Source organism: Gambusia affinis, linkage group LG20 (genome assembly GCF_019740435.1).
Source record: "Gambusia affinis linkage group LG20, SWU_Gaff_1.0, whole genome shotgun sequence".
Classification (NCBI taxonomy): domain Eukaryota; kingdom Metazoa; phylum Chordata; class Actinopteri; order Cyprinodontiformes; family Poeciliidae; genus Gambusia; species Gambusia affinis.
In genome coordinates, this window is record NC_057887.1 from 23,858,694 (window position 1) to 23,876,332 (window position 17,639).

The 17,639-nt window shown below is 42.1% G+C and overlaps 3 protein-coding genes across 5 annotated transcripts in view; 1 reads left to right on the forward strand and 2 right to left on the reverse strand.

Annotated features, from left to right (window-relative positions):
* hbae5 (hemoglobin, alpha embryonic 5) overlaps positions 1 to 3,556 on the forward strand; it is a 3,881-nt gene extending 325 nt beyond the window's left edge. The window contains exons 2-4 of the mRNA XM_044103703.1: positions 2,199 to 2,526; positions 3,074 to 3,281; positions 3,366 to 3,556. Coding sequence (XP_043959638.1) covers positions 2,432 to 2,526; positions 3,074 to 3,281; positions 3,366 to 3,494 — 432 coding nt within the window. The 5' untranslated portion in view covers positions 2,199 to 2,431 and the 3' untranslated portion in view covers positions 3,495 to 3,556. The remainder of the gene's footprint in view (positions 1 to 2,198; positions 2,527 to 3,073; positions 3,282 to 3,365) is intronic.
* A 516-nt stretch (positions 3,557 to 4,072) lies between these two features.
* LOC122822986 (aquaporin-8-like) lies at positions 4,073 to 6,439 on the reverse strand. The gene is made up of 5 exons (XM_044102160.1): positions 6,180 to 6,439; positions 5,475 to 5,601; positions 5,183 to 5,397; positions 4,392 to 4,526; positions 4,073 to 4,309 (listed from the first exon to the last, which is right to left on the reverse strand). The coding sequence occupies exons 1-5, from the start codon at positions 6,425 to 6,427 to the stop codon at positions 4,264 to 4,266; spliced, it is 771 nt and encodes a 256-aa protein (XP_043958095.1). The 5' UTR covers positions 6,428 to 6,439; the 3' UTR covers positions 4,073 to 4,263.
* A 2,453-nt stretch (positions 6,440 to 8,892) lies between these two features.
* Positions 8,893 to 13,959, reverse strand: lcmt1 (leucine carboxyl methyltransferase 1). 3 transcript variants are annotated; one of them, XM_044103094.1, is made up of 12 exons: positions 13,606 to 13,952; positions 13,392 to 13,571; positions 12,731 to 12,822; positions 12,536 to 12,657; positions 12,333 to 12,409; positions 11,212 to 11,273; positions 11,017 to 11,119; positions 10,576 to 10,696; positions 10,202 to 10,303; positions 9,971 to 10,062; positions 9,150 to 9,270; positions 8,893 to 9,074 (listed from the first exon to the last, which is right to left on the reverse strand). In XM_044103094.1, the coding sequence occupies exons 2-12, from the start codon at positions 13,475 to 13,477 to the stop codon at positions 8,907 to 8,909; spliced, it is 1,146 nt and encodes a 381-aa protein (XP_043959029.1). In that variant the 5' UTR covers positions 13,478 to 13,571; positions 13,606 to 13,952; the 3' UTR covers positions 8,893 to 8,906. The 3 variants fall into 3 exon arrangements, with proteins under 3 accessions (XP_043959029.1, XP_043959030.1, XP_043959028.1); XM_044103095.1 differs by having other exon boundaries at positions 9,173 to 9,270; positions 13,392 to 13,959; XM_044103093.1 differs by having other exon boundaries at positions 13,392 to 13,959.
* Between the last annotated feature and the right edge of the window lie 3,680 nt (positions 13,960 to 17,639).

Sequence of the window (17,639 nt, forward strand, 5' to 3'; positions counted from 1 at the left end):
CATAAAAACATCAAAATATGCAAAAAATAAAAACTTCAAAATATCAAAAATATAAAAACATCAAAATATAAAAACATCAAAATATATATAAAAATAAAAACTTCAAAATATCAAAAATATAAAAACATCAAAATATAAAAACATCAAAATATGAAAACACAGAAACAGAAAATGACATTTTGTCAAATTCCATCGTTAAAATAATCATTTCATAAAAACATGATGATAGTTTACATTATTTGTTTTTAATAAAGTGATTTGAACAATTTTTATGTCCGAAGACAGAAAGCAGAAATATGATTTAATATAATTTAATATGATTTAATATGATTTAATATGATTTAATATGATTTTACTCCTTCTGGAGAAAAACCAGCAGCTGCAGAATAATGGAGCACATTATTTAAAAAGATTATCACAAAATATAATAATAATAATAATAATAATAATAATAATAATAATAATAATAATAATAATAATAATAATAATAATAATAATAATAATAATAATAATAATAATAATAATGGATATTAAGTTCACTTATGTTATATAAGAAAAATAAAATAGTAAATAATTATTAAGCTGCTGCTATTTTTTAAAGTTCCATTTTATTTCTAAATATTTTAAAACAGATCCGAACATTAAAACTAATAAAACAGACATCAAAACATTAAAGTGACATTTAATCATCATCATCTGGTTTTATCTGATGTTTAAAGGAGTTTTTGTTTTTAGTTTCTTAAAAACGATTCATTTCTGTTTGTGGAAGGTTTTGCTGCTGCAGCTGTTATCTACCCGCCCAGCCGCCTCTTATCAGCACCGCCTCCCCTCCGCAGGCGGTTCTGCTTCTGTTTGGACCAGAACCAGAACCTGAACCCCCTGATAAACGCTGCAGGCCAAGTTTGGAGCAAAGATAGCAAAGAAATTTATAAGACGAGCCAAAAATGAGCAATTAAAGAAAAACAATCAGAGAAAATCTGAAGAAATCTCAGAGGATTTTTAACTGGAAGGAAAAACTGCAGCTTTTCTGAAGTCATCAAATATTAATATGATTAAATGTTAGAGAAAATAAACTAAATATTTTTTCTAAAATAAAAATGTATTATTATGGTCTCTTCCAGCTGCAGAGCAATAAAAACCAGGACAAATCACCAAAAAACAGTTTCTACCTGATGACAATCATGACACTAAATTTAAAGACATAAGAACTTCTGCTGTTGACACTAAACTCTGTTAAAAATGTAAACTCTGTTAAAAATTAAACTCTGTTAAAAATTAAACTCTGTTAAAAATTAAACTCTGTTAAAAATTAAACTCTGTTAAAAATTAAACCCTGTTAAAAATTAAACTCTGTTAAAAATTAAACTCTGTTCACTCTGACACCTCCAGGCTCTGCAACCATCTTCTGATGTCAATTTATTTCTCATTTTGTGTTTGTTCCTTCATCTTTTTATTATGTATATTTATATTTATATTTATATGTATATTTATATTTATGTGTTGTGTCTGTTTATATAATATGAACTTTAACTGGAGTCTCAACCTGGTTGTAATCTGTTGATGATAATGACTAATAAATCTTTTCTTATTTCTAAAAAAAATCCTCAGTGAACTTTTACACTTTATTTATTTATTCTGTTAATTAATTGATGAGTTACTTCATCATTTTTACAAGTTTTTCAGTTTATTAAAATAAGTTTCAAAAACTTTGGATCTGTTTCATGGACATAAGTAAAGTTTCTAATAAAGTTTATTTGTAATTTTTCAGACATTAAATGACAAAATGTTGAACATTAAAACATTTGAAACAGAATAAAATGTTGAGATCAAAATCGGAAAATGAAAAAGTTTCCAGTTTATTAAAATAGGATCAAACTGAATCTGAAGCAGAAAATGATTATTGTTGATTTCATCCACCTTGATCACAGCCTCCCCGCAGCATGATGCTGCCTTCACCGTTTGAGCTCAGAAAAACTGAAAGTGAATAAATTTTATTTTTATTTGTTTTCTCATTTGAATTCTGATTTTATTACGTCACAAAACGGATTTGGTTCCAGAAACTTTTAATCCTTGATGCTTCATGAGTTTTAAATGTAGAATTTCTCAGTGGTCTGTTTACCGTCTCTCAGCTGTTCTCTGATTGGCGGTGACCTTTGACCTCTGCCGTTCTCTAACGGTTTTTCTATCGTTGCTTCCAGGAAGCCGTTTGTTCCTGATGGCGTTTCTGCGGCTCCGCCCGTGATGCCAGCCGCTGATAGGGGCCCCGCTGCTGGCGCCCCGCCACCTGGCCTCCTATCAGGCGGGCCGGCCCGGGTCATCTGCGTCAGCGGCGGCCTGGCACCGGCGCGGTGGGAGGTACGTCCGGGCCGAGGGGATTTAAACGAAACCGGGAACAGACGTCGGATTCAGGCAGAGGGCGAGACGAGCAGAGATGAGTCTGACGGAGAAGGACAAGGCTGCGGTGAAGGCGCTGTGGGCCAAAATCGCCAAGGGGGCGGACGCCATCGGGGCGGAAGCTCTGGCCAGGTAGGTGACCCGACATCCGGCCGCACCCGGAGAACCAGAACCAAGTAAAGCAAACGTAGATCCACTGAACTAGAAAAGAAAGTCATTTTGTTCCTCAGTTTCAGTTCTGATGGCTAAAGATGAAATATCAACATTCACTCTGACGGCGTTTCCATGACAACCACAACCAAGATTTGATTTGAGAGTTAAAGACGTTCAGCTCAGCAGCAGATTGAAATAAAATGCAGCACAGAGTCAGGAAATGTAATATTTAATGATTCTTAAAGATTAATTTGACTTCTTCAGTCAGAGGCTCCTCTAGAGCCGCTGTAATACAGACTGCTGCAGGAGATCTTTCAGGCCTGCAATGTCTACAAAAAGTCTCTGAAAATTAAATGTATTGAGTTACAACATTTCATTTTCTTTTAGGATCAGTGAATTATTTATGAACTTTATTTGGGAAACAAACATTTTTATTTTTCTCCAGTAAATCTAATTTTTTCTGTCTTCAAATTTCTTAGAATTCAGACTTTGTCTTTGTGACCTTTGACCCCTGTTCTCCTGGCAGGATGCTGGTCGTGTACCCCCAAACCAAGACCTACTTCTCCCACTGGCCGGACCTGAGCGCCGGTTCCGGTCCAGTCACGAAGCACGGGAAGAAGATCATGGCTGGAGTGGCGCTGGCGGTGGCCAAGATGGACGACCTGTCCGCCGGCCTGCTGGAGCTCAGCGAGCTGCACGCCTTCCAGCTCCGGGTGGACCCGGCCAACTTCAAGGTTCTGACCCGTTCTGGCCCAGCCAGACTCGGCCCGCGGCTTCCCGGTGTTGGAAGTGTGACGTGACGGTGTGTTTGTCCGCAGATCCTGGCGCAGTGCCTGCAGGTGGTGATCGCCTCCATGTTCCCCAACGACTTCACCCCGGAGGCTCACGTCGCCCTGGACAAGTTCCTGTCCAACGTGGCCCTGGGCCTGTCCGAGAAATACCGCTGAGCCGCTGCAGCACCGTGCTGCACGGTGCAGCACCGTGCAGCAATAAACTGCTTGCCACCCAACATGTCTGCTTCTTTTATTGACACTTTTCCTCTCAAAACCAACAAACGACGAACATGAAGCTGTTAAACAGCATTTATTTACCTTCCAGGAGTAAAAATGTGAGCGTTCATGTATTAAAGTCATTTTTATATATCATTTATTTATAATTTAATTACAAATGTATATACAGATATACATAATTTAAATATATATACATATATGTTAACATGTTACCAGAGCAACATTTCAGTTCTGCCAGCAGTGAAATCCTTAAAAGATCCCAAAACAGCTTTTATTTTTAATTTGCATATTAGTTAAACATTTAGCTCAAATCTAAATATTTAGCAAAAATATTTAGGTCTGAGCTAAATGGTTCGTTTAGAAAATAAATAATTTGGAGCTAAATATTAAATTTAGAAAATGAATATTTAATCAGAGCTAAATATTTAATTTGAAAATCAAATGTTTCATTTCTGAATTAAATATTTAGTTTATGACTCTGACATTCAGAAATGTGGGAATAATATGGTGAAAAAATGACGTTGACGGATGAACATCTAAATAAACAGAATTATTGTTTTAATTTTTCACTGTAACTTTAGAAACCATAAACATTAACCTTGTTTTTATTACTCATAAATCAACAGCAGCAAAAGTCAAAACATCCATGAAACATGATGAGTCAAAGGCTTGCAGAGATAAAGTTTATCGACAATAAAGAGTCAAATTATGACTTGCAGACGATTCGTGATTTCTGATCTCCCAGGACGAGCCTGAAACGGATCGAAGGAAAACTTCTGCTCACAGTTTTTCCTCAAGCTTTGGTTTATCACACAGTTTGAGTGCAAACGTTACCTGACCAGAGCAGCGGCCACCGCCCCCCCTGTAATGGGCCCCACCCAGTAAACCCAGTGGTAGGTCCAGTGGTTGGTGATCAGGGCCGGACCGAACGCTCGGGCCGGATTCATACAAGCTCCTGAAATATCAGCTCTGTGTTTCCATAAAACAGAATCTAGTTATTCATTAAAATACCTACAAATAATTGTTATAATACAGAAAGATCAGAGATAACGGTAGATAAAGAAACGGTATAAAAGTATATTTTATACATATTTTGGAACTACTGAGCAAAATTCAAAAGAACTTTGACAATAAATGTTTTTTAAAATATGATTTTTGAGTCGAACAAGCAGAAGAAAAATGTTTCTCTATTATATGTTACAAATGACAGTTTTACTCTAAATAAGCTCAGGGTTAGCGCTTCAATGCTAATTTAGCTCCGTCTCTTTAACACTCTCACAACTCAGCGCCCCCTGCTGGCGGCATCTTAATAAACCAGGTTGGATCTGATTGGTCAGAAAAATCAAGGTTTGTTTGTTTCTAAGGGAAATCATGATATCAGCAAAAACATTTATGGTCTTATGGTTAGAAGAGATAAAACAGTTTTATATTGATTCTGTTTGATTATTCATCAAAATTATGAATTTATCAACATGGAAGAAACATGACCTTTATTGACCTTTATGACAGGGCCATAAAGGTCAATAATGGGACCATTAAGGTCACTGATGAGTCATGATGAACCTTAATGACCCTATTATTGACCCTAATGACCCATTAAGTTCTGTGGTCTGCTACTTACTCACCCTGCCAGGATGTTGATCATGACGGTGCTGCCCACCAGAAACGGGCCAAAGGGCGTTTTGGTCCGGCTGTTGACTGCCACCATCAGCACCACCAGGGTCACCAGGCAGGTCATGGCCGCCTCTCCGAACAGCGCCCGGTACAGCTGGCTCTCTGACCTCAGGAGGTTAAAGGCCGCCCCGCTGGCGTTGCTGAAGCGTTCTGGGCTGGTCATCAGCTGGCGACAGAAGAACTGCTTCACATGCTGCTGCCGACCAAACAGCAACCGGACATTTTGCTGCTGATAGCACCAACCTTTGCCATGCCCGCCCCCAGGACTCCTCCGACCAGCTGGCTGACCAGGTACGGCGCCACCATCGCCGACTCCACGCCGCCACACAGGCAGACGGCCACGGTGAACGGAGGGTTGAAATGGGAGCCGCTTCAACCAGGGAAGGAAAAACGTTACTGGACCAGGATTCCCCCGTCAGCCTGGCGGGTCACCAGGCCTCATTAGTGACCCCACCAGGCCTCATTAGTGACCCCACCAGGCCTCATTAGTGACCCCACCAGGCCTCATTAGTGACCCCACCAGACCTCATTAGTGACCCCACCAGACCTCATCAGTGACCCCAGCAGGTTTTTTGTTTTTTTTTTATCTCGGTGAATCTAGTGAAGATGGTTAAAGTCTCTTTAGAGAGAAACTCTGCATGCTAACTACTGCAGCAAAGTCAAGAAACTGGTTTAGTTTAATTCATTCATTCATGTCTTTAATGTTTGCCTTCTTAAGACTCGTTAGGTATTGTTATTAATATCTTCCAATAGCAAATAATTATCAGCTCATATGTTCACATTTCCTGTCAACTTTAAACATTTTTGAGTCAAAACCCGGCGGGCTGCAGGATGACCCACCGAAACTCTGCAGAACGATTCTGAACTTCAAAAAATGATTTTAAAGAAAGGAACATCTAGTCCATGATCAGAGGAGAGCGTGTTGGTTCGAATCCTGAGGAAAGTCACCTGATTCTGTCCATGACGGCCACCAGCACCGCCACCGCCAGGCCGTGCACCAGAGCCGGCTGCAGCCGCCCCGCTGCAGGCGCGTTCTCGATGACGGACACGCAGCCAATGAAGACAAAGAACATGGTTCCCAGGATCTCCGCCAGGCAGGGCTGGAAAACACGCTCGAACTTGTTGAGCGGCCTGGAGATCGGCTTCTTGGTTTTGTCCAGAAGCGAAGAGTCTGGAGCCGTCTCCAGTTTCTCCATGGTGTCCCTTCACTCCTGACGGTCTGCTGACTGAGGCAAACCTCTGTTTCCACCTGTCAGCTCAACCCACTGCTCATAAAATCCAAAGGTGAAGGATAAGCGATTATCTGAGGTCAGAGAGTCTTAAAGGTTCTGCAGGTTCTGGCTCCGGTCCAAAGCGAAGCCTCAAAGTTTCTGTTTACAGAAAAGATTAGAAAAGTCAAAGTCTGCAGGAATCAGACTGACATTGAACAGGAGAAAAACATTCACAAAGGTTCAGGAGGAAATTTGCACTAAAAAACATTTTCTCAAAAGTTGAAAAATTCAGACTTTTCAAACTCAAAGAGTTTGAAAAGCATTTAAGAACCAGAAGATCAGATCTACAGCCAGACACGGCGGTGGCAGTATGATGCTGTGGGCTCTGCCCTCTAGCAGCAGAACAACGACCCAAAGGTCACCAGCAGGTCATCGTCTGACTGGCCTAGTCAAAGGACCATGAAGTTGAGACAGAACTGAAACACTGTAAACTTTCCAGGTTGTTTTTATTTGTTTCAGTGAATAAAATCGACTGAAACATTTTTGATTTTATTCTGTTTTCTTTCATATTTAAAGCTGTTTATAATCTGAAACGTTAAAATGTCCATCCATCATCCATCCATCATCCATCATCCATCCATCATCCATCCATCCATCCATCCATCCATCCTGGTCGGGTCGTGGGGTCAGCAGCTTCAGAAGGGAGGTCCAGTCTTCCCTCTCCAGTCTCTTCTTCCAGATCCTCCAGGAATCCCAAGGCGTTCCCAGGAATCCCAAGGCGTTCCCAGGAATCTCAAGGCGTTCCCAGGCCAGCAGAGAGACATCGTCCCTCCAGAGTGTCCTGGGTTTCCCCTCCTCCTGGTGGGACATGAACTCCTCACCAGGGAGGCGTCCAGGAGGCATCCTGACCAGATGCTCCTCAACTGGACCCTCTCGATGTGAAGGAGCAGTGGCTCTACTCTGAGTCTCTCCTGGATGACTGAGCTTCTCTAAGCGAGAGCCCAGACACCCTACAGAGAAAACCCATTTCGGCTGCTTGTATCCGTGATCTGGTTCTTTCGGTCAGTGCAAAGAACCAGAACATGGAAGCTAAAACAAACCCAAAAGTTTGATCATAAAGACTGATAAGTTTGAAGTTCAGCAGTACGTAACCCGATCACACTGTTTCCTTTACAGCTTCAATAATTTTCCTCCAAACGTCTCGTTACTTGGTGTTTTATTACATTGCTTGTTATCTTAAAGTCTTTAGTCGACCAAAGACCCTCGTGGCCATAGATGAGGGTCGGAACGTAGATCGACGGGTAAATCGAAATCTCTGGAATATTCAGAAGAAAAACATTTCATAAGAAAATTATTATTTTAAATTAACAAAATTGGAGTTCTCTGGTCACCAAACAGCCAACAATTGATCAAATGGTTATTGATTATTGTTACATTTATTTAAGAATATTTATACATTTTCAATTTCTTCCTCCAGATTATCAGTAAAAAGACTTTAAATATGATTAATAAAACGTCGTCCAGACGTCTCAGTTCATGTCCAGTGATGGTATAAAATGCTGAACATAAAACTTTATTTAAGACGTTTGATGCTTTGAAATTGGGTCTCTGTCTCTTTAAGAAGACGTAATTTAAAATATTAAACTACATAAACCATGCAGGTCTGTTTTTTAAACAGATTCATTTTTATTGGTTCATTTCCAGTCAATTTGATTTATTGACTTTTTATCAGTTTTATGTATTTTATGTATTTTTTCTCTCATTAACAGGATGACAATTATTTGAATAACTAAAACAAAATGTTCCTCAGCCTGTCAGGATGTTCATTCTTCACCTAATTATGAATTTACTGTCATTTATTTATTAACAAAGCATTTTTAAAACCGTTCAAAATGCTGTTCAGCAAATGAACTCTTTCTACTAAAATCATAAAACAATCACAAAGAATCAAATAATAAAAACGGTTTAAAAACTTTCAACAATAAAATCAAACAACTTTCTGAAAATCCTTGAAGCAGGAAACTCAAAGCTTCAGGTTTCCATGGCGACGCCTTTACGACACAGATAAGTTAAAACTGTTATGAACGGGAGATAACAGAAACAAACACTGGACTTGACCTTTGACCCCTGAGTATCAGACGTTTGTAACGATACACTGTAAAAAATGTCATGGTTATGTAACGTTCCCCATTTATAAATGTCACAAATATTTAGTTAGTAAATTATATTTCACTGATAGAAAGATATTTTCCTGTTAATAACTAATAATCAGACGAATCTGTAAACCTGACATTTTATTTTAAATAGAAAAAAACAAATAATTCATTTTTTTGAATTATTTCTCCTCTATATTGTTGATTTTCACATGAAAATCGAGGATAACTGGTTTAAGAACGCTGTGCTGTTATGATGATAATAATAATAATAATAATAACAACATGAATCTCTTCTCGTCTCTCTGTCTTTATTTCCAGCAGATTCTGTCAAACATTTTTAAATATTTCCGTTTAATTTTTTCCAGCATCTGGTTCCAGTGTGACCTCTGACCCCACGGCTCCCAGGTGATCTTCCCCTGCTGCCTCTGACAACCCCACCGTGACCTTTGACCCTCAGAAGGCCAGCTGCGACAGCCCTATGGAAGCAGAACCGACCCGGCTGGTTAAAGATGGCGGACGGCTGCAGGAAGTTGCGCGGCGGCGCCGCTCACATGCAGCCTGCGGCGGGTCTCACCCAGGTTGAGTCGGTCCTTGGTGGCCCAGCAGATGCAGTAGTGCTGCAGCAGCTGCTGCAGAAGCTCCTTCTCATCCAGGAACTCCAAAAGCTCGATTCTACAGGACACAAAGTCACCCAGTCAGACCCGGAGTCGAACCCACAACCTTCCTGCTGCAAGGCAGGTCCACATGTGACCCACCTTCACATCAGAGCCACTGGTTGGTTGCTCAACACTAAACGTTAGTTCACTCCTACATTTTCCCCTGAAGACAATCTGAGAACGTTGATGTTCTCAGATCAAGATCCTTTTTTCATTCAGTGTCATCAACAGACGATAATTAAAATCACGTCTATAGTTTTAATTTATCGTACAATTAATTGATTTATGGTTTATCGCAACAGGCCTATTCATAATTATTGTTCTGACTTTAAATTTAAGGAAAGTTTTATTCTGTTTTCCTCCTGATGATCCGGTCGACCCGGTTCTCCTGGAACCAGAACATCTACTCCACCTCCAGCTGCTGTGGTTCTTTTTCTCTCTGCTCTGAGACCAGGAGACATTTCTGCTGCTAGCGCTAGGCTAGCAAGTTAGCGTTAGTTGTATTTACCCAGAATGCCCTGCGCTGTAGTTCACTTCCTGCTTTGGAGCAGTCTCTGGTCCGCTGGGCGTTCACATTCAAACCAAACACTGACCGAAGTTTGGAGGACCAGAGGTCAGAGGTCGATTAGCGTTCAAACCTCACCAACGGACCGGACTTTAAAGACAAGCAGACTGGAGTCGGGTCAAAGTGGACAGGGGCGCTGCAGCTGTCCTACCTGGCCACGTCGTCCTGAGGGAGGCCGCTGTAGACCGCCATCATGTCCAGAGCGCTGGCCTGATCCCAGCCGGCCCTCAGGAATCGCTCCTTCTGCAGACACACAGACAGGCTGCTTCAACAACCGGTCCTTAGCGACCGGTCCCCAGCGACCGGTCCTTAGCGACCGGTCCCCAGCGACCGGTCCCCAGCGACCGGTCCCTAGCGACCGGTTCTTACTGACTGATTTTACCTGGGAGTCCAAGGACAGGCACAGCTCCACCCCAGCCAGCGCGCAGCGCCGCCTCTGCAGGTTCTCGATCATCACCTGACCAAAGCGGTCGCTCATGTTCACCTGCAGGAACAGACCGACAGGTCAAAGGTCACTTCCTGCTGCTTCCTGAGAACTTGGCAGTACAGTAAAACATATGAACACTGACAAGGCAAATGGTGCTGCAGCGTGACTTTAAATAGGCCAGTGAGTCAGAATTAAATCAACTCAGCAAAGCAGAGAGGGTCAAAGGTCATCCTCGGCCTGTTTGCCACACAGAGGCAGGATGGTATGGAGAGATTTTGGTTTAGTTTCCATGGCAACATGTATCAAACAGCTGCATCAGTGATTTTTACCTGTTCGTAGTTTATGAACATGGCGGTGTGAAACGTCTGAGCGGCCCAGTGGACGAGGCTGGACGACTGGGCCGGGGTCATGTAGACCAGGACGCATTCTGACAGCAGCAGCGTGGGCAACCTGCGGCAACACCAGGACAGGCAACATGAAGGCAACACAACCACAGCAGCAACTCTGGAGCCTCATCAGCCTCTTCGCTCTGCCTGAATCAGCAGATTTCATCTGAAATCGTGACTCAGCAAACTGGAGGTTTGGTTCTGAAAACATGCGGCGGGCGTGGCGCCGCCTGCAATCAGCCTCCAGATGGCCTCTGACCTGCAGCTGCTCTGCAGCTGCGGCGCTGCAACAGATAAGCTGCAGTTCCTGGACCTGCAGAGACCTGCTGAGAAACAGAAACCATGGTTTCCATGGAAACGCCAAACCCAGGTCGCTAAACGTACTCCGGGTCCAGATGGAACCGCCTCAGCTTCTCGTCCAGGCCGGGAACGTCTCTGAGGTCGGCTCCGATGATGCAGAACCGGTCCGAGTCCAGAACATGAGACTCTGAGGAGGCGCAGAGACGGCATCAACGTTTTAGCAGTAATAATAATAATAATAATAATAATAATAATAATAATAATGATGATGGTTTTTACCCAGCAGTAAGGAGTCGGTGGAGTGAACATCGATGATGGGTTTGGACAGAGGGGGTTTTGTCCTAGTCAAAGACCAAAACAGAAACATCTGTGACAATAACAGTTCGCTAAAGGATAAATTATAAATTATTGCCATAAATGATAATATTGTCATTTTGAGACAATATCAACTATTTAAATGCTGCTTTACACGATTCTCCCTCTGCTGAAAAAAAATGGAGAAAATCTTAAACATAAAGAATCAGAGAAAACTGCTGAAGTTTCATTAAATGTCAGTAAGAACTGTTCTGTTCTGACCCAAACTTTTCTCAGATTCTCTTTCTGTCCAAATGTTTTACAAACAAAATGTTGAACCGGTTTGAGTTTTGAGAATCTGGATGTTGAGAGCTGGTAGAAACTTCAGTCAAATGCGATCAAATGACTAACAGTGAAGTTTGAATCTGTAACCTGAACCGACAGGAAACGGCTCCGGGGTGTGAATACTTTATCCTGGAGAAAAACTCTGGATTTTCACACATTTATCACAACATGGTAGTTATTCCTCCTGTCTCCTTTAAGCTCTTATATGCTGATTTTGAACCAGGTTGTGGCGCCCCCTGGCGGACGTTGCTCTGCATTGCAGGACCAATCCACAGGAGAAGAGGTCAAAGGTGATTTTATCTGATCTGGCTGGAGAACCAGAGCAGTTCTAGTTGAAGCTGTGTTGTTATGAGTAACACGATGTTTCTCTGCATCTATCGGCTCTAATGTTTACATTTTAATATTTAATATCTGAGAACAGAAACTGGAGCAGCTTCACTGTCGATGTTCATCTTTTTATCCTTCAAACATCCTTGGAAGAGGATGATGAAGAGTTAACTGAAGCAATGCTGTTATTGACTTTTAGGCAAGAAAATATTGATTTTATTATTTTAAAGAAAATCCAATATTTAATTGCATTTTTTATGCATTTCAAATATTGTATAAAAAGGCTTAGAAACTGCAGAGTACACTAGTTATTTTTATCTGATCATTCATCTGAATAATTAATAGATTAATCAATAACTATAATATAATCTTGTAACGGATCATTAAAGGCCGATAAACCAACTAACAGGAGTAAAGAACAGCTGCAGACTCACTTTATGTGGTGGATTTTCCGAGCCACAACAGTCGGAAAGTCAACTTCAAACAACTTCTGTGGCAACAGGTTTTCCTCCTAAACACACACACACACACACACACACACACACACACACACACACACACACACACACACACACACTGGAGTTTCAGTTGGCAAAACAGAGAGCATGCTGGGATGAAGCGCTCTCTGCTTCCTCACCTGCAGCCTCCAGAAGGTGGTGTCCAGGCCGGCGCCCAGGTTGATCACCTGGCAGTGACCTTGGGTTTTCTTCAGGAAGGCGTCCAGCAGCAGGTTGACCCCCTGAACCCGGGCGTAGTACCCTGAGGTCAGAGAACAACGTGAACAGCGGCGGGGTCGGTTTGCACAGACCGGATCCCAGACTGGATCACTCACCTCTGTTGATCTCGGGCGCCTTCCTCTCTCCAACGTTCCTCACAAAGTACTGGAGGCTGGAGTCCTTCCAGTAGCCTTTACTGGTGGCAAACCTGATAAATAAATTCGGTTATCAGGAAGAATAAGAATAGCAGAGAGTTTCCATGCTGATGAAGATGAACCAGGACAACCCTGGAGGAAAACCAGTTAGAGACTGGGAGGAGAGACCCTGAACATGCAGAGATATTATGGGATGGTTTAGATCAAAGGTTGCCATGTCTGATCCTGGAGAACTAAAATCCTGTAGCTTCTAGTTGTTTAGATGCGTTCCTGCTGAAGCGGCTGAATCAGGCACAGGTCCGGTTACCAGACCTGAAGGACTGGTTCTGATGAGGAGATTCATTTATCTGCTTCAGGCTGGAGAAGAGACACGTCTGAAAGTTACAGGATGACAGATGAATCAGATCAAAGCAGATTCATGGGCTAGAATGGCCCAGTCAAAGTCTAGACCTAAAACCATGCATCTTGTTCCTTCTACTTCATTCCAATGGACTCTGAGTTTAGTTGGTCTAAATCTATTAAAGTTTGCGGTTCTGATTAGTAAAATGAGAGAAACGCAACGAATGAATGAATGAATGAGTTACAGTGCGACCAGCTGCCAGATTTTCTTGCTGCTTCTCACCTTTTACAGGTGGTCGCATCGTCGCAGGTGGCCCGGACCGCTTCATCCGCAGTGTCCGAGTCCGCGAAGGGCTGCCGGGCGGCCATCGGTGACCCAGAGCCTCGGCTATGGGTGTAGCATGAGACCGGCCTGGAAGGCGGCCGGGGGCAGTGCGGCCAGCGGTGGGAATCCCCCGCTAGCGGCGGCTGGATCTCCCGCTGGATGTCCCGCTAGCTGCGACTGGATGTCCCGCTAGCTGCGACTGGATGTCCCGCTAGCTGCGACTGGATGTCCCGCTAGCTGCGACTGGATGTCCCGCTAGCTGCGACTGGATGTCCCGCTAGCTGCGACTGGATGTCCCGCTAGCTGCGACTGGATGTCCCGCTAGCTGCGACTGGATGTCCCGCTAGCTGCGACTGGATGTCCCGCTAGCTGCAGCTCGCCGCTACCTAATGTTCGTCCTGCTGCTCAGAGTCTCCTGGAGCTTCAACAACCTTTGAGGAGGATGTAAATATCAGCATTAGTGACAAAATAACTTTAAATAAACACGGACACAAAAAATGTGTGGAAAACTGCAGCCGGAAGTACATAATACACTTCCGGTTGGTGTTTTTAATAATAAGATTTTATGTTTTTATAAATGACTACATGTTTTGAATATGTGACAAAATTTCTGGAGAGATCTGAAGTATCTAAAGAGTATTTATTAATCATGATTAATTTTACTAAGAAAGCGACGCGGAAAGTGAGGAAATGTCCTGTTTTTTGCAGGACCCGGTCCAACGTGTCGCGGTTTCTAGTCACAGTACACGTTGCATACTGATCTGTTTAGCTGACGTAAGACTGTGTAGCAGACAAGCTTCAAGGTGTAGACGTTGTATCAGCGCTGCCATTATGCTGTACTTAGCTAATGGGAAGCTCCTGTTTGTGAGACTGCCACCCACGTGACCACGTAGAACGTGCATCAGCCAATGAAAAGCGGCCCCTCTGGTAAGGTCCATTAATGTAGGGTAGTGATGGGCTATCTGAAGCCAGGCTTCGAGGCTTGTACCGAGTAATGAGGGGGCGTGTCAATGAAGCCCCGCTTCGAGGCTTGTGTCGTCTTGCTGAAAACCACGTGACTGGCAATAAACGAGGCCTCGCATTGCATGGGTCACGTGACTGCTTCATTTTGCGTGTCGGTTTTCAAAATAAAAGCGTGATGAGTCGCTGCTTGATCGCATGAGTGGAGCATTTGTCTTCATAAGTGGCCGAAATAAAAGGAACCTTTTATAGTTCATGTGTATTAATGATTTTGATGATGACACTCATCAAAGTGTAATGTTTGTTACCAGTTTTCTCAATGGTTGATTGTGGCATATTTTATGACTTTATATTTATGTGTTTTTATTATGTAAACCATTTTGACACTGCATTGTTGCTGAAATGTGCTACACAAATAAACTTGATTGAAAAGGAGCCAGCAAGAAGAAACAAATCTGACATCTGGGAATACTTGAGATGATTCACTCACAAGATTCTTAAATAACAATAATTAAACCCTTCACCTCTAAAATTTTCACCTTCTTGAAATTTCCACTATTTCTTTGTTCTGCAAAAATATATCAGTCTTGCACAGCAGAAACAGACTTAAAGCTGTTGGATGAGTAAAATTCTGGCTTATGAGTAAAAATATAAGGGATCAGATCAGAGAGCCAATAGAAAGTTTTTCAGGAGGCAAATCAAAACTCGAAGAAAACTGTCTGCCCCAACAAGCACTGCACTCCAAGTACACCAAAACAAATGTCTACTGTTAAATCAGTCAATGACAGAAGAAAACAGCCATTAGGATTGGCAACAAATAATTTTAATAACTAAAAACGATTAGTTAAATAGGATTTAATTGACTCTCCTGTTACTAAACGTGAGTTTGACAAAACCTTTGTGACAATATTGCATTTACTAATTGTTTTTAAATATGTCTGTCTGAGTGACAAGGCTGTCACAGCTTCACCAGCAGATGTCACTAGTGAGAAATGAATGAAGCATCGAGTAATGAACTTTTGGGCAAAGCAATGGGGCGGAAGCTTCATTGCTTCATGAGGCTTCATTTGCCCATCACTAATGTAGGGTGACCATATTTTCATTTGGGAAAACCCGGACACCTTTGAGCGGGGTGGGGGAAGGGGGGAAACGGCGACACCACGACACGTTGGAGGGGGGGAGACACCACGAGAAAACAGGACATTTCCTCACTTTCTAAAAATATCCCGGGACGCCCGGGACAGGACGCGAAATACGGACATGTCCCGGGAAATACGGACCTTTGGTCACCCTAATTAATGCTAAAATTCACCATGGTAACAGCATTTGGAGACGGTGCTAACGGATAGCAGCTAATTATAATAATCTTTATGGTTAACACTGTGGTATAAAATTTAAGTGCTGGTTTGTGGCTCAACCAAAACTTCACCTGATATGTTTATTGTTTAATAAATATTTTGCTGAACAAGTGAATAAAGTTAGTGTTTATTATTAAAATCATGTGTTCGGTTGTTAGCTGTTAGCTAGCTGGCTAGTTGCAGCTAGCTAGCTTGGTTACCCTGAGAGGTCTTTGCAGTGCCTGCCTCTCGTGTTTCTAGTTATGTAAAAGGCCATTATACTAAAAAATGTTTTAGCAATATTATTTGTATCCTGAGGTTCTTAGTTTCTGAACTAAATCAAGATTTCATATAGAAATAGGCCCAAAATCATTCATGCACTTGGCAGTTTTATCCTGCAGTTTTAAACAGGATAAAACTACTATTTTAATTCCATCAACATATTTCTACTGACAGGAAGTAATCCTGAGGATGGGGAACGATTTGCCCAGAGAATCAGAAAGGGAGCTTAAGATTAGGGTGATGGTAAGGAGACCTTCCAACCGCAAAGACCTGAATCTCATCACCAAAGATAAATCAGCTAAACAAAAGACATAAATGATATTTGTTACTTTGCCGTTTTTAATAAAAAAGTTAACAGAATAAAAAACCCTGATCTTTATTGATTTCCTTATTTATTTTTCATTTCCTGTCAAAAACAAACTTCTTAGTTTATTGAAAACTATTTTAAATCTAGATCTGCCAGGGGTATGAATAATTTTGGACTTATCTTAAAAGGAAAAGAAATAAACGTCTCACGTAATTTTATTCCAACAGTAATAAAAAGGATATTAGAATCAGCAGGAAGAGCCGTTTCCTGCTGCTTGTTATTTAGCTCGTTACTGGATTTATTCAGGTTTTTGTGTGAATATCATCGTTCTCTGACCATCAGCTGGAGGAATGAAAGGCTTCAGGTTTAGTGTAGATGAACAGAACAAAGCTGTCCTGTCTGCTTTTATAGCGGCTTCAGACTGAACAGACGGGCTTGCTGACCCGTCAGCCGGTTCTGACCCGGCTGTGGTTCTTTAAAAGCTTCCACAGGAGAACATCGGCTGAACTGGATCACCTGATCATGGTTATTATGACTCACATCCATTAGGTAACATTTGGGTTTCCCTCCCGACTTTCTGCTGAGAAAATGAAAGAGGCATCTGAAAAGAAACCGCGCTGCCACCAGGGGACATCTTTTCTCCCAGATGAATCGCAGGTCAAAGGTCAGCCTCCTGGTAGGCTGCAGACAGAACATGACGGCGTTGCACAAACACTCCATTAACCCGACGGCCCTGAGACGTTTCATCCCCGGGGTTCAGCCGGCGGCGTTCTGCAGAAAATGACCCAGAGGTTTAGAGACGGCCGCCACATCGTAACGGCGTGTTCCATTTCCTCCCTGCTTACAGGTGAATCAAACCTCAGGAAGAACAAATTAAACCAAACAGCACATTTCCTCCAAGCTTGTTCAAGTCTGAAACCAACACGGATTAGACTTTCTAAATATTATCTAAAAAAAAAAAACTCTGGAAAAAACTTTATTCTGCAATTATCTCAAAGCAAACAATTATTTTGGAAAAGAAATAATTTCAGCTCCTGAGATCCAGATCAGATTAAAGATGATTGTTGAAAATTATTCCATTTTCCTTTGAGTCTCCAGAGCCAAAACACAGGTGAGTGACATCACAGCTATTAGAGCATTACAGATGATTTCTGAGCCAAAACACACAGAAAGGAGAAAAGTCAACCTTGAAACGTCTGGTAACGAGGGAAGCTCTACTCACTGAGACAGAGTGAGTTCAGGTGATGCTCCTGCAGCGTCTCAACAGGTCGAGGACGTCTGAGCAAACTGTTGACTTCTGCACAAAGAAAAGTTTCTCTA

Bases quoted from the DNA above. Each gene is read 5' to 3' on its own strand.
- LOC122822986 (XM_044102160.1), bottom strand. From the start codon at position 6,427: ATGGAGAAACTGGAGACGGCTCCAGACTCTTCGCTTCTGGACAAAACC. The intron at 5,602-6,179 runs GTGACTTTCCTC...CCCTGGTTGAAG, and splicing joins GCCGTCATGGACAGAATCAG to CGGCTCCCATTTCAACCCTC. The intron at 5,398-5,474 runs GTTGGTGCTATC...TTCTGTCGCCAG, and splicing joins TGGGGGCGGGCATGGCAAAG to CTGATGACCAGCCCAGAACG.
- lcmt1 (XM_044103093.1), bottom strand. From the start codon at position 13,477: ATGGCCGCCCGGCAGCCCTTCGCGGACTCGGACACTGCGGATGAAGCG. The intron at 10,697-11,016 runs GTACGTTTAGCG...GTGTTGCCGCAG, and splicing joins CGGTTCCATCTGGACCCGGA to GTTGCCCACGCTGCTGCTGT. The intron at 10,063-10,201 runs GTAAAATCAGTC...GTGTGTCTGCAG, and splicing joins GCCTGTCCTTGGACTCCCAG to AAGGAGCGATTCCTGAGGGC.